Raw genomic sequence first — 16,725 nt, 5'->3', positions numbered from 1 at the left:
TAAGCTTTATTGAAATTTATTCTTAATTATCACATAAATTTTAATTAAATATTTTTTGAATTTATGACTTTTAGTTTATTTTTACATTTAAAAATTTTATGAAATATCTACATACATTTTGTATTTTTTAAAATCCTTCTAAATTTATAATAAGAAATAATTAGGTGCATTATCGGATGGCTTGTTTGCTTTAGAAATCTGTTTCAAAATTTCATTTCTTTCGTTTTCGATGCGATTTTTTTGTAGAAAAGCTTCTAGAAATGTTTCTTGAAATTTGAGGTCTCTTTCTCTGTGTTCATTTGAGGTTTTTTCTATTCGCTGTAAAATGTTGAAAAATCGGTCTTGAAAACTTTGTATGGCTTGTCTTTTTAACAGGGTAACACCATCTGTGTTTAGAAAGAAAATGGAAGTATAAAAATTAAACAAACAAATATTGCATTTAGGATTTTTTTTTGACAAAAATATCCTTAAACCCAGTTATTTCATGCATTTTATTTTGTTTAAAAAAAATTTAAGTTGTCAGGTTAGTTCGAAAACTAATATAAAAACAAAATCATGCTTTGTTACATTTTTTATGGATAAAGTGTGCTAAAAAATACTACATTTTTTAATTAATTTATAATTAATTTATTAATTTTATTTAACAATTTTCTACATTTTATTATCTTCTAAAATAAGTTTATTAACATTTATGCTAAAAAATAATTACCCGATGATGGTTTGTTATTATTTTTAACCATCTGTTTTAAAATCTCATTTCTTTCTTCATCAATGCGATTTTTTTCTTCAAATGCTTGAAGAAATTTTTCTTGAAAACTCAATTGTTTTTGTCGATAATTATTTTCAGATTTTTCCATTTGATCTAATTTCATGGTAAAAATATTTTGCATGTTTTGCATTTCTAAATTATTCAATTGTGGAACATTATTAGCCTCGGTTGTGTCTGAAAAAAAAATTGAGTTATTTATAAAAAAAAATTGGGCATAGCAAAAATGTTGAACCTGGAGTTCTTGTTGTTGTAAGCATCCTTTGGTTTTCAAGAGGCTTCATTGTACTCTCATTATTGGGGATATTTTCATTACTTGCACCTTGAAAAAAATATTAAAACATTAACAAAATGAAACAAAAAATAATCAATTTTTAACCTGTAGCTGAAACAGATAACAACTTTCGTATCTCTTCATCAGATAATGTACTTTCCGGAGTAGCCTCTATTTTGCCACCATTATTAGTTTCACTGTTAAAATAGAAACAAAATAGTTTTTGAACTTAATTGGATTTTAATTTTGCAAAAAAGCATTTGCAGAGCCGCTGTACACATGTATTTTTTTTTAGTTCTATCTTTTGCCTCTAGAGGGTGTTTTGTGAAATTAAAAGTGATTTTGCATAGCTTATAACCAACGTACAAGTAAGACGTTTCCAACGATACATAACTTTTCAAATTTCCATAAGTGGTTTAAAAGTTATGATAGAACAGATGAACATAAAAAAAAAAAAAAAAATGTGAAATAAGTTTTCTTACCTTCGAGAAGAGAATTGGGTTCTCGTTTTTATCTGCGGACGCGGTGGCCCGGAATCTTTTGCTGGTGTGATTTGTTCGATCTTTGCAGTTTCAGTAGTTTGTGGTGTAGTTTCTTTTGAAATCATTGTACTGGGACTAGAGGCATCTTTTTGCATTTTTTCTGTGTTAACTTCTTCTGCGTCGTCATTTCTTATCGCTAAAAATACAAGCTTACATTTTAGAAATTTTTTGGCTTATTTTAGATTTCTTTACCATATGCTCCATAAGCCACCAAACATTGATTCAATCTTTTTGCATATGTTCCCGATATCCGACCTGGACAACCATAACCACCCAATTTGTGGATAGTAGCGTAATCATAGCAATCAATTTTACCATCTTGATTGCAATCTTGTTGGAATATTTGCATGTAGTTTTGTACAGATTGTGATGCACAAATTGGATCGAATACACAATTTTCAAAAGCTATAAACAAAATATATAGGAAATAATTAAATTATCAAAACCCATTATGTTAATAAATAAAAAAATATTACCTGTTGGGGAGTCTGCAGCTTCTCCATTAACTGTCCGCTTACACTCAAAAAATTTCATGTGTAAATAGTACTAATAACTGCGTACATTCTACGAATTTTATTCGTGGTTTTCAGCCACGAATGTTATTCGTAAAATGGACGTTTATTAGTACTTTTACGAATATTTTATTAGTATTCGTAGAAAATCATGCGTACATTGTACGAATACTATTAGTAGATTTACATTCCCATTCGTACATTGCACGAATAATTTGTAGTATTTACTAATGCTTTTCTCATTCATTCGTACATTGTACAGCACTATTCGTATATTGTACGAATAGCATTGTAATATTTACAAATGGCTTTACTAATAATTCGTACATTGTACAGTGCTATTCGTATAATGCACGAATGTTATTTATTGTAGAACTTTCCGCCATTGGTTTTTTTCCTGAAATTTCTTGAAATATTAATTGTTGAAATAATTACCCAAGCATATAACTGTACTTCAAAACTATAATAATTTATTGTATAGGTACATTTTTTAAAATTTATTAGTTTTTGGACTTAAATATTATACCACATGTATTCCCTGGTGTTCAAATTGTTTTTCTTGGAAGACCACTGAAAATATATACATAAACATATAACATTGAAAATCGCTCGAAAGAATGTCTATACTTACAATAAATATTTTAGAAAAGTACTTCTAACCAGAGAGGTTTTGATATGGTCCGCCATTTGCCAATTGGTAAAGCTGATTGTTGATGAATTCTTGATGCAAACCTTGGAAGAATATTCTAAAATGAAAGTTAAAAGGCAAAAAATAAATTAGGATTAATGAAATAAGCTATAAAGGACAATGATTTAATCTTAAACATAGATTACTCACCTGATTTTTGTTGTGATTCTGGTTGTTCAGTCGATCCTTGGTTCTGTAATCACTTCAAACACTATTTTTACAAACTTTATGTTACTAAATTATCTAATTATATTTTCCGTGAAATATAGGCAATCTACTAGCGACGACACGCGTATAGCAACTAACTTTTTGATGCTATTTAGGAATGGAAAATGATTAACAAATAACGGAAACAACGGATATTTCGGTTCAAATTTGGTACCACTCAACGAATTATTCGTATATTCTACGAATAATGCGTACAGGCACCCTACGAATAAATTTCTCTACGAATATTAGTATTTACTTAGTAAATAGTACGAATTTATTAGTAAATACTACGAATACAATGCAAGGAATTACGAATGCATTCGTACGAAAAATTTACGAATGTTATTAGTTATATGTACGCAATAATTCGTACAATGTACTAATAAAAGTTGTTTAATTTTTGTTTACGAATAAAATTAGTACATTGAACGAATAAATTCGTGGATATTACTACAGTTATTCGTAAAATTTTACTAATGCATTCGTAAATTTTCTACTGCACGAATACTGCGTGTATTTTACGAATATGCGTACAATGCACGAATATTTTTGTTACGAATGCCATTCGTAGCCGTTTTACTAATAAATTTTTTGAGTGTACCACTATCAGCCCAGTAGAACCAGGTTATACGAAATAGCCCACAGATATCACCAGTACAGGTTCTTGTTAAATTGCAACCACTTACTGCCTCACAAATGCATCCAAGACAAACATCATCAACTAAATTTGCCTCTGAAAAATTAGCAAAAAAAAAAAATATAAAAAAAATGTATGGCGTATACGTAACCTTTTCTGTATGCAAAAAAAAAAAATTGATTTTATTCATATTGCTTTTAACAATTGTTTGCTAGGTAATTTTAAAAGCTTTAAAACATGTTTCTTAAGATTGGTACATACCAAAGAACACTTCCATGTTTGGGAATAAGTTTTCAAATTTGAAAAAAATATTAAGACCAGAGAATTACAGGTTGTTCATATTAATACATCTATATAAAATTATGCGTGTTCGGTTATTATAAAAATGTGTATTATTTTCTGTATTTCAACGAAATAAAAATGCGAAAAAGAACTTGCACCTATTTTAGAAGCAAGAGTGGTTTTTAAAACAGCCTCTCAAAAGCCAAAAAACAATCATATTTTACAAGAAAAAGCTAAAAAAAATTACCGTTTTTCTTTTCTCATTATATTAATTTTTTTTATTTTAAAAGCTTACAAAAAAACATTGTACCATTAAAAAGCCAAATATTTCGTCTAAAGAATAAAAACATTTTTAAATTTTTACAATGCGCAAAAAGTATTAAAATAAGATAATTTATTAAAAACAATCATTTCTTAAAAAAAAAAGTGAAAAAATCACTTCCATCACCCAAAAATCAATTTTTTTGATGAAACAACCTATATAATTAATTTTATACCATCTGAAAGCTTATTGCTTCAGCTCAAAATATATATATATATGTTATATATCGATCTTTTCCATTAGACATCTACAAAAAGAGCTAGAATTTTTTGAACTCGATCAATTTTCATCAAAGAAAGCAACAAAAAAAAAACATATAATTTTATCTTCTCACGCTATTTAATCAATTTTTTTCAATGACAACCTATATCATGTGAAAGCTCATTATATCACCCTTCATATGTAGTTTCAATCATATTTCTGCGATGCCTAGAAAAAAAGTTAGAATTTCTTAAAGCCAACCATGTCGAAGTTCCAAACTGAGATTACGGTACTTCCCATAGGCACTGGTGGCTGTTGATTAGGGTGTGTCAAAATGCTAAAGTATGGAATTTTCAAATGTAATAGCTTTTAAAAGTTACATTACTTAATTAATATATTTGGTTCGCTCAAAATATAGGAAGAAATCGAAGAAATTTGAGTTTTAGAGATTTTTGAAATATGTAAATGTTTTTTTTTTTTTACTGCGCCGTTTGAATACAAAAACAAATATATTAAATATATATCTTTCTAAGAAAAAAACTTTTAAACTTATATATGTTGGAATTGAACACTTAGTAAAGAAGCTGCGATATAATATGCGAAGGAAAAAATACATTTTTTCATATAAAATCGTTTTTTTCCTAACAACTTCAACCGATTTGAGCGAGCCAAAGACGAACGATATTATGATTTTTTTTACATATTATTATTAAACCTTAGACCCTAATAAAACTTTTGACCACTATTACATTGCAAAATTAGAGTACTTTTTTTCGGCCATACAAAAGTGACACACCCTACTGTTCATGATCAACAGATCTCCACAGGTGTTTTTAGGTATTTCGCAAGTTTTTTAATTTAACATTGTGCAGCTTGTAGTGAAAGTACAGTTATGTGTGATATATCAAATGAGAGGTAACATCATCAAGATGCTCAATATGGTTAAATCAAATTTGTATTTGCTTTAGATCAAAAGATAGAACGTGTTGAGTAATAAAACTTTATTTTACCGTTATCTCAAAATTGTGACTACAAAATTAATTGAAATTTTGCACAGATATAGTTCTGCCTATTATCTATTTACAATACAAATTTCATTCATTTATCTGTTGAAGAAAAAAAGAAATAAATACAAAACTGTTAAAAACGGTCAAAAAGCTTGGGACAAAAAAACTTGTTTTTCCCGTTATTCGGTCAAAAATCATTTTATTTTTTGCACTTGTATGCGCACAATTATAGACTACATGTTCTATAAGCTTGAGATTTTTGAACGCTACGAAAAATTTAAAAAAATAAAAACTAACCAAAAAATACCCTAAAATAAGTAGTTGTTTTTCAAAAATTCATGTTTCAAAACGCAGAGACTTAAAAAAAAAATCCGTATTAGACCCCTAATGTTTTTTTTATTATCTTTCGAATGACGTTTTTGAAATTGTCAAAAAAAAATTTCCCCTATCTATAATCACTAGGTACTTCGTCAAAGGTCTACTTCATGTTTTAGTTTTAGAAAACCATTTATTACTTAGTTTTAAAATTTTTAAGAATTTTTTTCAATACCATTGTCAGTCTTGTATTAAATTTATCTATCGATTAAAAAAAAATTTTACTCTTTACATTGCCGCGTTTAGAAAATAGCTAATTTTTTACAATTTTGTTTTACCCTTATTTACCCTACTAAAAGATGGAATTTTTTAAAATTCTTCAGATGGATTCAACTTTAGATTATTATCTTTCAAATGAAGCTATAGAAGATTTTTGTATCTCTAATAGTTTATTTTTAATTTTTAATTGAAATTTTTGCCGCACTGCGAAAGTGCGAGAGTGAAACGGGAGAAAATGGCGTCATTTTTTTGTGGTGGCTGCCATGGTTCATCGATTTATAAGACGTTATCACGTCAAAAAGTAGGTACTACTTGTTTGAAAGAATACATTTTTTTTTTAAACTAAAAAGAATAACAGCGGAACTTCAGAAGCAAAAAAAAAAAATGAAAGGCTTCAGCTGTTATTGACGTTGTAGATAAATAATAACACTGGTCGGCAAAAAACTAAAAAAATTCGGGAGCAAGAACTTTATAAGGTGATTTTGATTGACTTTAGTGTGCTGAATTCAAAACTGTTTACAGATTTTTTCTATCACGTCTAGTTTTTGAGCTATTTCATCACTATTTTCGCTATAAAGCTTCAAAAACTAATTTTTAATTGAGTTTTTTTTTATGTTTAGTCAAAAATATATATTTTCCGTAATATGTTGCTCTTTATAAGTCCAAATCAGAAGACGCAAGATGGAATTTGATTAAAAAAACCACTCATTACTTTGAAAAAAATAATCAAGATTTTGAGATATCTATCAGAAATTTCTTTTTTCAATATCTTTGAGAAAAAAAAATTTTTTTGAAAAAATATAAATACCTCTAGGACGTGTTAATATGGCGTTTTAAGATTGCATAAGTAATTAACGGTGATGTCAAATGTACCCAAAAAAAAACGCGTTTTTGACCTATCAATATTCAATTATTTCAAAAACGTGACGTGCCAGTGAAATTTTGACTTCAGATTCGGACTCAGCACACAAAATTCCTCGAGAAAAGTAGGGTTTGGTTCTTGCTCTATATCCGTTGCCGACCAGTGTAATTATTATATTATTATTATATTATAAGATTATAAACATATCTTGTTATATAAATTCACATTGTGTTTGTTAAGACAAATATAAAATAAAGTGAAATGTTTCAAATATTAGTTCTGAAAACTTTTAAGCTTTACGGTTTAAGCCTATTGATTTTTTTTCTCAGCATACCTAATCAAAATATCCTTACTGTACAATAAAAAGGCAGATGATTTTCTGTGCTGTAAATTGTAATCAATTTCAATTGGAATTGTGTCAATGTGTTTATATTTTTTATAACAAAAAAAAAAATGTATGTTCAATAAAAAATTTATTTTAGAATAACTAGTGGTGGTTGGATAAATATACTTGAATTCTTTATTATTTATTATACAGAACTTGTTTTGGCTCTTAAAGGCTGATTAAGTTTTCATTTGTGGGATTTCTTTTTTTTTTATAAAATACTTTTCATTTTTAATAGCAACATTTTCAATCAAAGCCAAGAGAAACAAAATACTCACTATCGACTTGATAATGACGTATCTGCCTGCATGCATACATTTTTTTTCTTATTTTTAAACGCGTTTTTCTGCTTTTATTTAAATTTTTCATATAGAAATTGATGAATGTTTTTAGTATTTCCCAGAAAAACGCAAATTTTATGTTATAATGCTTTTAATGAAAATTCATATCACCTACCTACCATGTTATTCAATTCAAAATAAAATAAAATCAAGCGGCAAATGTAAATAAAGTAGAGTAAAGTAAACCAGGAAATTATTTCAATCAAGTGATGAAATTTTAAAATTAAAAACACAATAAATAGAGTAATAACTTAGACAGAGATAAGTAGAAACGACGATCGTTGGAAAATTGTACAATTTGACCTCTCAAGACTTTTTTTTTCGTTTTGTTTCCTTGTTAATTAATTAATAATTTGTCTACGTTGTAATTTTTTATACAGTTGTGAAGATGATTTCAAGGACCGAATTACAATTTACTATTAAAATAAAGATTTTCGTATCTTCCGCACAATAAACTTAGTTTCCCCCCCAAAAAAAAAAAATAATAAATTCAAAAAATTTAAATTTTTTTCGTAAAAAGACACTGAGATTATTCTACAGTCTACACTCTGACTCTACACCTTATAAAAGATTCTACTAAAAAAAATTCAAGGGTACGAAGAAAATTTTAAGCTTAAGCTATCTGAACTTACCAGCAAAAGTAATACTTCACGTTCTTGTTTTATGTTGAGAAAGTAATTGTTCTCGAGTTTCGATTTAAAACTTAATGGAGTAATTTTTGAAAACTCGTGCCAATTTTTGAAAATTACTTTATAATTTTTTCTAAATGAAAGACGTGTCGATTTTCAAAAGACTTTTTATAAAATTAAAAAAAAAATCCAAATTTGGACTTATCGAAACTGCTTTTAAAAGTTTCTTTAAAAATTGGTGGTAAAATTAATAAATAACACTGGTCTACAAAATTTAATTTTTTTTTTGGTGCGGGCAGTTAAATATACTTTTCTATAGGTTTTTGATGTGCTGAACTCGAATCTGAAGTCAGAAAAAATATCCTATCAGCTCCCGTTTTTGAAATATTACTGTTTGAAAGTTAAAAAAATCGTTTTTTGACTTATTTTGAAGTTAACAAGATTTTCTATAAGAACTATTTTCGTTCTTCCAAGACCCGTTTAAATCTTTGTAATATCTTTTTTACTGCGCGAGATATCTTAAAATGAAGTAAGAATGTTTGGCTTAATTTATCAAAAAAGGAGATGAAAACGGGATACATTACAATAAGCCATAAAAATGACGATATCTCGAACAATAAAAAAGATATCGAAAAGATTTAAAAAATTCTTGAAATTCTTCAGTTCTTACAGAAACCGTAATAAATTGTATTTAAAAAAAAATTCTTCAAATAAAAGCATAACCTCAAAAGGAGTTATGTTTGCATCTTCTAACGGTAATATTTCAAAAATGAGATGATAGGATGTTTTTGACTTCAGATTCGAGTTCAGCACACCAAAAACCTTTAGAAAAGTATATCTTAGTCTCGGCACCAAAAACGTTGTTGACTTGTGTAATCTTTCGAAAACGGACGCGTGTTTAATATTTGAAAATCTAATAAAGTAATTTTTAAAAGCTCGTGCGAGTTTTAGAAAATAATTTTATTGAGTTAAAAAAAGTGAAACATTTCCAAAAATTTTAAAAACTTTGTAAAAATTGGTGCGAATTAAAAAAAAAAATATTTTAGCTAAATTATGAAAAAAAAAAAAAAACTATCATAAGGAGCGACGGGATCTCCCAGAATATAGGAGATGTATCGATTTAAATATCCTTCACGATCACAACCAGACACAAAAACCTTTCTGTCCATGTCCATTTACTAAACTGAAGTTTCTTTTGAGATGTTCTTTATCTGTGGTACACCTAAACGTCAGAATTTAAAACATGTGAGCATTTCATGTTTAATTTTTGAATTAAAAGTTGGCACCACAAAGTGATAAATAAATAATCAAACTTTATTGAAATCAACAACACAGAATGCACTCATTATTTATCCTATAATGTTAAGCGATATTAAATCCATTTTTTTATAAGAAAGATGGGAAAGATGGACGATATGACGTTAGTTTTTTTTTTTTGTAATGCATCTTATAATTGCCTTATAAAGCAATTATTAAAAATCATACGTAACAGATAGTTATTGAAATACCGATTATACAATTAAGTTTTGATTATAAACAAACCTTGACATTTTGCTGGAGTGTATAAGCCGACTAGCACCAAAGATGCAATTGCCACCATGAAATAAAAGATTTTAGATTCATTCATCTTTATAGTTATTAACCGCAAAACGATTAAGGAACTACACATGAATACAAAAAAATTGATTTGCACTAAAGCGCGACCCGAGTATTACTAACTTTAACTTAGGTTTAATACTAAGATTATTTGAAATATTTTTCCTAGAAAATCTATGGAGACTGGATTGTGAAAAAAAGCTTTTTGATGCATTTGCTGTAATCTTTGACGAGATTATATTTCTCATTCTTAATTTTGAGAAGGGTGAAGTTGCAGTGGGGTTTTGTAAAATATCGATTTTTTTTTCGTACAAATTATCGATATTTTTCGATTAAAGATAAGGAAACATATTTAATTGTATGATATCGATTTATCAATGATTTTGACGAGAAACAGGAAATGCAGAAAGCTTAACAACAATCCAGTATCGACTGAGAGATCAATTAATTGTAATAAACTCAACGAGTATACCTAGATTAAAGCTAGTAACCACCTGGTTGTGATTTAGTTGAAATCTCTTTAGTGTATTCCGATCGCAAGGAAAGATCTTAGAGATTGAATTGATAAGTCATATAAATGCTTTAGAGATGAATAATTTCAATATATTCTGTGTGATAATTATAATGTCATCATTATTGTTATCGATTTATAGTAAGAGTATATGTAATTTTTTTTCCTATAAAAAGGATAATATGGACCTTATTTTCTTAAAGTCCAAACAAAAGTCAACTGTTTAAGGAAACATCAAACGTTCAGGACACGTTTGAGACACGTTTTGGACAAGTTCGGGACACGTTCGAGATACGTTCGGGACACGTTCGGGACACGTTCGGGACACGTTCGGGACACATTCAGGACACGTTTGGGACATGTTCGGGACATGTTCGGGACACGTTCGGGACACTTTCAGGATAGCAGCGACCCATAGTTAAAGTGTAGAAATAAATTATTTGCAACGAAATTGTGTTGTAAAAACAATGCAGGATATGACAACTCTGGGTATCGAATTATAGCCATAATATCTGTGAGCCGTTTTATAACTACATATATTCTGCCTTAAAAATTTTGTCGCAAAAAAAAACTAATTTCTTGAACTTATTTACGTGAGCTATACATCCATTTTCGGAGAATAAACCAAAATATGTTGCTTTCTGAAAATGCTTTCGAAATACATATACATATTTTATTCACCTTTAAGAGCAAACCCTAAAATTTTTATTAAAATTGATGAAGTCAAACAGAAACGTTAAAAAATTAGGAGTGGCAGTATTTAGGCAGTATCTTAAATCTTAAATCATTTTTTATAAGAACGACGATAAAAACGTTCAATGAACTTACCGCTGATTCTTCTTTGGTTTAAATTTTGTTCATAATATATTTGTAAATATATTTTTAAATTAATTATAGACCGAACACGACAACTTTCATTTATATTCTTATTTTATTTTATCACAATATTAAATTTTTCTTTTTTCATCCTCAGCTCACTTCGTGTTGGTTTCTTCTATTTACCACTTGGTCCATAAGCTCTCAAACATTGATTTAATTTTCTCGCATAAGATCCAAAAATTCGTCCTGGACAACCATAACCACCCAACTTGTGGATCGAAGCATAATCATAGCAATCAATTTTATTGTCTCCATTACAATCCTGTTTAAATGATTGCATGTAATTTTGGACTGTTTGAGAGGCACAACGAGGGTCAACGGCGCAGTTTTCAAAAGCTAGACACAAAAATTAAACAGGATTTAAAAAACTGCTAAGCCTTGAAAAAAAAACTATTAGGTACCTGTTGGTGAATCTGCAGATTCTCCATTAACTGTCAGCTTTCCACTATCAGCCCAGTAGAACCAAGTAATACGGAAAAGACCACAAACATCGCCAGAACAAGATGTTGTTATGTTGCAACCGCTAATAGCCTCGCAAATGCATCCAAGGCAGATATCATCAACCAGTTGTTCTGAAAATGAAACAAACTTTCCGTGATCACATTTTTTTTTCAAAAACCCTGAGTCTTCAACTTGTGTTTCTAATATTTTGTGGAGTGGGTATGTCCCGTTTATAGGCTTAACAAACTCTAAACTTTTTCAGAGACAGTTCAAAATTTAGTTAATTTTCCAACTAACCAGCCATCTTTTTTCCCCGAAGTTTGCTTTCTTTGGGACATTTTTGCAATTTTTAACAACAACTTAAAGGTGCTAGCTACTATAATAGCTCACAATGCATGAAGCAATGACCTTACTAGGTTTTACAAAACACAAGCGTTTTCTTGAGATTAAATCAGACGTGTTTATTGATTGCATTTTTTTTTCTAAGGAATTCTATCAATTTGAGATTAAAATTGGGAAAAGCTTTGGTTTTGATTTACGTTTGGGAGATTCAGATTACAAATATGTTAATTTTAATTATATTGATAAGAAAATGGAATTCTATTTAGATTACAGTTTATTTTATGTAACAAAAATGTAAATATTGTTTGTTTGCATTGCAAAAAAACTTGTAGGTAAACTATTTTGTTAATAGTACGACTGATAAGACAAATTTAAAAAAAATTTGTAAACTTTTGAATCATTTTTATTTATTACAAAACAAACAAATTTTTATTTATACCTAATATGATATGAAATTGAATTTGAAATAAAGAAATCATTATATCCCGCTAATATTGGAACCTTTAAAACATTTTACTTGCTAAATGCTAGGTCAGGGATGGCGAACCTTTTTAGAGCCCCGTGATATTAAAAAAAATAATTTTTTTGAACTGCCTTTGGCGTGCCATACCTACAGTTTTGATCTTGTTTTTTAGTGACTACTAGAAAAAAAAATAAATAATTTTAAACTACGCAGCATTTTAGTTATAAACATATTTTTTATGTTTGAAAGTCAGTTCATATTAATAAAATATAGCGCAGTCAAATAATAAGGGTTCAACCTCGGAATGAATGCTAATAGAACTTTTGATAGAACTAATATGATATGAAATTGAATTTGAAATAAAGAAATCATTATATCCCGCTAATATTGGAACCTTTAAAACATTTTACTTGCTAAATGCTAGGTCAGGGATGGCGAACCTTTTTAGAGCCCCGTGATATTAAAAAAAATAATTTTTTTGAACTGCCTTTGGCGTGCCATACCTACAGTTTTGATCTTGTTTTTTAGTGACTACTAGAAAAAAAAATAAATAATTTTAAACTACGCAGCATTTTAGTTATAAACATATTTTTTATATTTGAAAGTCAGTTCATATTAATAAAATATAGCGCAGTCAAATAATAAGGGTTCAACCTCGGAATGAATGCTAATAGAACTTTTGATAGAACTAATATGATATGAAATTGAATTTGAAATAAAGAAATCATTATATCCCGCTAATATTGGAACCTTTAAAACATTTTACTTGCTAAATGCTAGGTCAGGGATGGCGAACCTTTTTAGAGCCCCGTGATATTAAAAAAAATAATTTTTTTGAACTGCCTTTGGCGTGCCATACCTACAGTTTTGATCTTGTTTTTTAGTGACTACTAGAAAAAAAAATAAATAATTTTAAACTACGCAGCATTTTAGTTATAAACATATTTTTTATGTTTGAAAGTCAGTTCATATTAATAAAATATAGCGCAGTCAAATAATAAGGGTTCAACCTCGGAATGAATGCTAATAGAACTTTTGATAGAACTAATATGATATGAAATTGAATTTGAAATAAAGAAATCATTATATCCCGCTAATATTGGAACCTTTAAAACATTTTACTTGCTAAATGCTAGGTCAGGGATGGCGAACCTTTTTAGAGCCCCGTGATATTAAAAAAAATAATTTTTTTGAACTGCCTTTGGCGTGCCATACCTACAGTTTTGATCTTGTTTTTTAGTGACTACTAGAAAAAAAAATAAATAATTTTAAACTACGCAGCATTTTAGTTATAAACATATTTTTTATGTTTGAAAGTCAGTTCATATTAATAAAATATAGCGCAGTCAAATAATAAGGGTTCAACCTCGGAATGAATGCTAATAGAACTTTTTTTGCTCAATATGTATCATCGTTTTGGAATTCTATAATTTACCTCAAATGTCTAGAAAAATCTCATCATCGTGAAATGGAGATTTTCAAAATTAGCAATAATAGACAATGGTATTATACAGGGTGTCCCGATATTACTTTGGTATGCTTTTACTCATGTTAATGTTAATTTTTCAGTCAATACTTATGATAGAAACTTCATTAATGTCTTTTTAGAAGAAATGCTCTTCTTTGTAACTGCATTTAAAAAATGTTAATATCCTTTTTTATTGCTCAGACATTAACTTTTAAAGGGCATTTTTTTTTTCTTACCCATGATTATTTGACTTTGGCCCGATTTTCTGCGATAAATGTGTAATAAAACATAGTGTTATATAAATTTATAGTTACTTATGGGTCAAAATCATGGAGGTAGGAAATTTCGATGACCGAATTCTTAAAAAATCAACTTTGTTTTATGATACAAATTTCATGCTCAGATGTTCGCTTTAGCCATAATTTGTCGGCTCATGAACGGGCAGAGCACAAAAATATATATTTTTTAATTTACCGCAAAACCCCAAAAATTAGTATACTAGAAAAACGTTAATCGAAATGGTTGTGATCTCTTCAAAACGAATTTAGGGGTCTAGAAATAGTATCAATTTGAATGATATATTATTATAGGTATAATTTTATTTCTTGGGGCAGAGACCGATTTCAACAAAAAAAAAAAAAAAATGCTTTTATGCACCTCCGAAACACTTAGGCCATAAGTAATTTTTTCTTTTGTTTTTGTTGTAACTTTTTTGATAAAATTGTTTATTACAGCCATACTTAGATAGGATATTGAGTAAAAATACCCAAAAAAATGCAAAATTATGAGTGTAAGACTACATTATTTATTCAGATTCTAAGAGCGTTCCCGGAAATGACGTTCCCGGAAATGACGTTTTGACCTTAATTTATTTTTATTTTTTATGTATCAAAGTAAAACGAAATATTTTTGGGATTATATAGTAGTGGCCTCGATTTTTGATTATAATATCACCAACAAATTTAAATTTCAATCTAGCTATACCCCAAAACAAGCGTTCCCGGAATGACGGTTATTTGATGTACGGTACTTAAAAATGAAACTAAAACTAGTTTCTTACATACATTTTATATATTTATCCATAAGAACAGAAATACTCAAAAATAATTAACTTTTATGTGATTTTAAGCCATTTGATTTTCAGTTTTTTGAGTTATGGACATGTCCGGGAACGCTTTTTTGGGGTACAGTAAAACTCGCTCAAGAGAAACGGTAAAGTGTCACAGTCCCTCTTTCACTAAAACGGGTTTTTCACTTAAACGAATCCCATTTAACTGAAAAAAATATTTGGGGATCAGAAAAATGTTTCAGATAAGCGGGTTTTTCTCTTAAGCGAGTTTCACTTAAGCGGGTTGTACTGTATATTAGATGCAATAAAAAAGAAATGGAAACTTTTCTAACCGAAACAAATATATTCTTAGATGCGTGCCAACTATTTTAATTGGTACATATATGAGAAAAAAAGCTTTAAATAAATGTTATTTTGATTTAAAAAAATGCCTGGACATCAAATTTTCCACCTCCATGATTTTGACCTTTATTGCTAGAGTTACGGTACTGTTTCACGGATGCCAATCCGATCATCAGACTTTCGTTGTTGTTGTTTTTGTAATCTGATTTCGTGTCACTTTTTATCTCTCTTTGTGATTATTTTTAAGAATTCAATAAAAACCCAAAATTTTTTTTAACTATAGTAACTGTAACTTTCTAAATTATAATCTAAATTTCTTTTATTTCGGAATTATATTATTGCATCATAATTTAAATAACGGCAACGTGAACTATTTTCGATATCAAGTTCTTGGCTTAAGCGTCTAGTCTTAAAATAAACAGTTTTTTTTCAGTAATTTGGCTGATTTCAAATCTGCACTCAGTTTTTTGATATTCTATGAACAAAAATTATTCGTGAAATTGGAAATTATAAATAATTAAATTTAAGATGTAATCGCTGGTACTAAAAACTTTCAGCCTAACTAGGTTTTCATTTGTGGGATTTTTCTGTTTCCTTAGAATAAATAATGTTTATTTTGATTTAAATGGACTTTTCAAGACCCCCAAAGGTTGAAAATCTCTGAAGAAATTAGAACCCAAAGGCAATAAATCATATTTTGATAGCTTCAAATTAGCATTCTAATTGTTTGACTATGAATTAGAAAACTGATACTCGTGCATTAAAAATGAAGATAAACAATATTAAATTACATCTTAATACAATTATTTTATTTATTTCCCATATTCGTCATGGGAAATATTAGATATCAAAACAAAAATTGATTAATTAAATATATTAAAAAAAAAATCCACTATACGATTGATAGTAAACATAAACAAACCTTGACTATTGGCTGGTGTAGCCAAACCGACTAGAACCAAAGATGCAACCGCAGCTATGACGTAAATGATCTGAGAACTTTTCATCTTTATAACTTTGTTTTAATATATTTTTAATTAAAATTATCTAAAACACACACGTGAATAGAATACACAATTTGAAATAGCTTTATACTACAGCGCGACTCGAGTGTTACTGACTGCGATTAAGGAAAAATCAAGAAGTTTATTACAATTTTTGTTTCCCAAGTTCTATTGAAAAGGATTACTAATGAGCTTTTAATATTTTGTAGGTAAAGAAAACTATGAGAATTATTGTAAGAGTGGGGATACGATTATAGCGATGCCACTTTAATACAATTGGCAACATTGATTTACAACAATATTGTATTCAAAACAAAAATTAAAAAGTTTTTTAAGGGTTTAAGGTAAGGGAAGGGAA

The 16,725-nt window shown here is 28.5% G+C and overlaps 2 protein-coding genes across 2 annotated transcripts; both read right to left on the bottom strand.

Annotated features, from left to right (window-relative positions):
* LOC129919233 (uncharacterized) lies at positions 1–9,991 on the bottom strand. Its single transcript, XM_056000087.1, has 9 exons — positions 9,795–9,991; positions 3,594–3,725; positions 2,059–2,100; positions 1,775–1,987; positions 1,523–1,718; positions 1,146–1,237; positions 1,002–1,088; positions 710–943; positions 1–386 (listed from the first exon to the last, which is right to left on the bottom strand). Exons 1-9 carry the CDS (start codon positions 9,919–9,921, stop codon positions 145–147), a joined length of 1,365 nt encoding a protein of 454 aa, XP_055856062.1. The 5' UTR covers positions 9,922–9,991; the 3' UTR covers positions 1–144.
* A 1,280-nt stretch (positions 9,992–11,271) lies between these two features.
* Positions 11,272–16,483, bottom strand: LOC129918651 (lysozyme-like). Its single transcript, XM_055999278.1, has 3 exons — positions 16,286–16,483; positions 11,640–11,810; positions 11,272–11,574 (listed from the first exon to the last, which is right to left on the bottom strand). Exons 1-3 carry the CDS (start codon positions 16,368–16,370, stop codon positions 11,354–11,356), a joined length of 477 nt encoding a protein of 158 aa, XP_055855253.1. The 5' UTR covers positions 16,371–16,483; the 3' UTR covers positions 11,272–11,353.
* Between the last annotated feature and the right edge of the window lie 242 nt (positions 16,484–16,725).

This window comes from Episyrphus balteatus, chromosome 4 (genome assembly GCF_945859705.1).
Source record: "Episyrphus balteatus chromosome 4, idEpiBalt1.1, whole genome shotgun sequence".
Lineage (NCBI taxonomy): Eukaryota > Metazoa > Arthropoda > Insecta > Diptera > Syrphidae > Episyrphus > Episyrphus balteatus.
The sequence above is the reverse complement of the archived record's forward strand: the minus strand, read 5'-3'. Positions and strand labels throughout refer to the sequence as shown.

Coding starts and splice junctions, on each gene's coding strand:
- LOC129919233 (XM_056000087.1), bottom strand. CDS start 9,921: ATGTGTAGTTCCTTAATCGTTTTGCGGTTAATAACTATAAAGATGAAT. Junction 3,726..9,794: donor CACTCCAGCAAAATGTCAAG/GTTTGTTTATAA, acceptor CTAATTTTTCAG/AGGCAAATTTAGTTGATGAT. Junction 944..1,001: donor TACAACAACAAGAACTCCAG/GTTCAACATTTT, acceptor TTTTTTTTTCAG/ACACAACCGAGGCTAATAAT.
- LOC129918651 (XM_055999278.1), bottom strand. CDS start 16,370: ATGAAAAGTTCTCAGATCATTTACGTCATAGCTGCGGTTGCATCTTTG. Junction 11,811..16,285: donor TACACCAGCCAATAGTCAAG/GTTTGTTTATGT, acceptor TTTCATTTTCAG/AACAACTGGTTGATGATATC. Junction 11,575..11,639: donor ATCTGCAGATTCACCAACAG/GTACCTAATAGT, acceptor TTTTGTGTCTAG/CTTTTGAAAACTGCGCCGTT.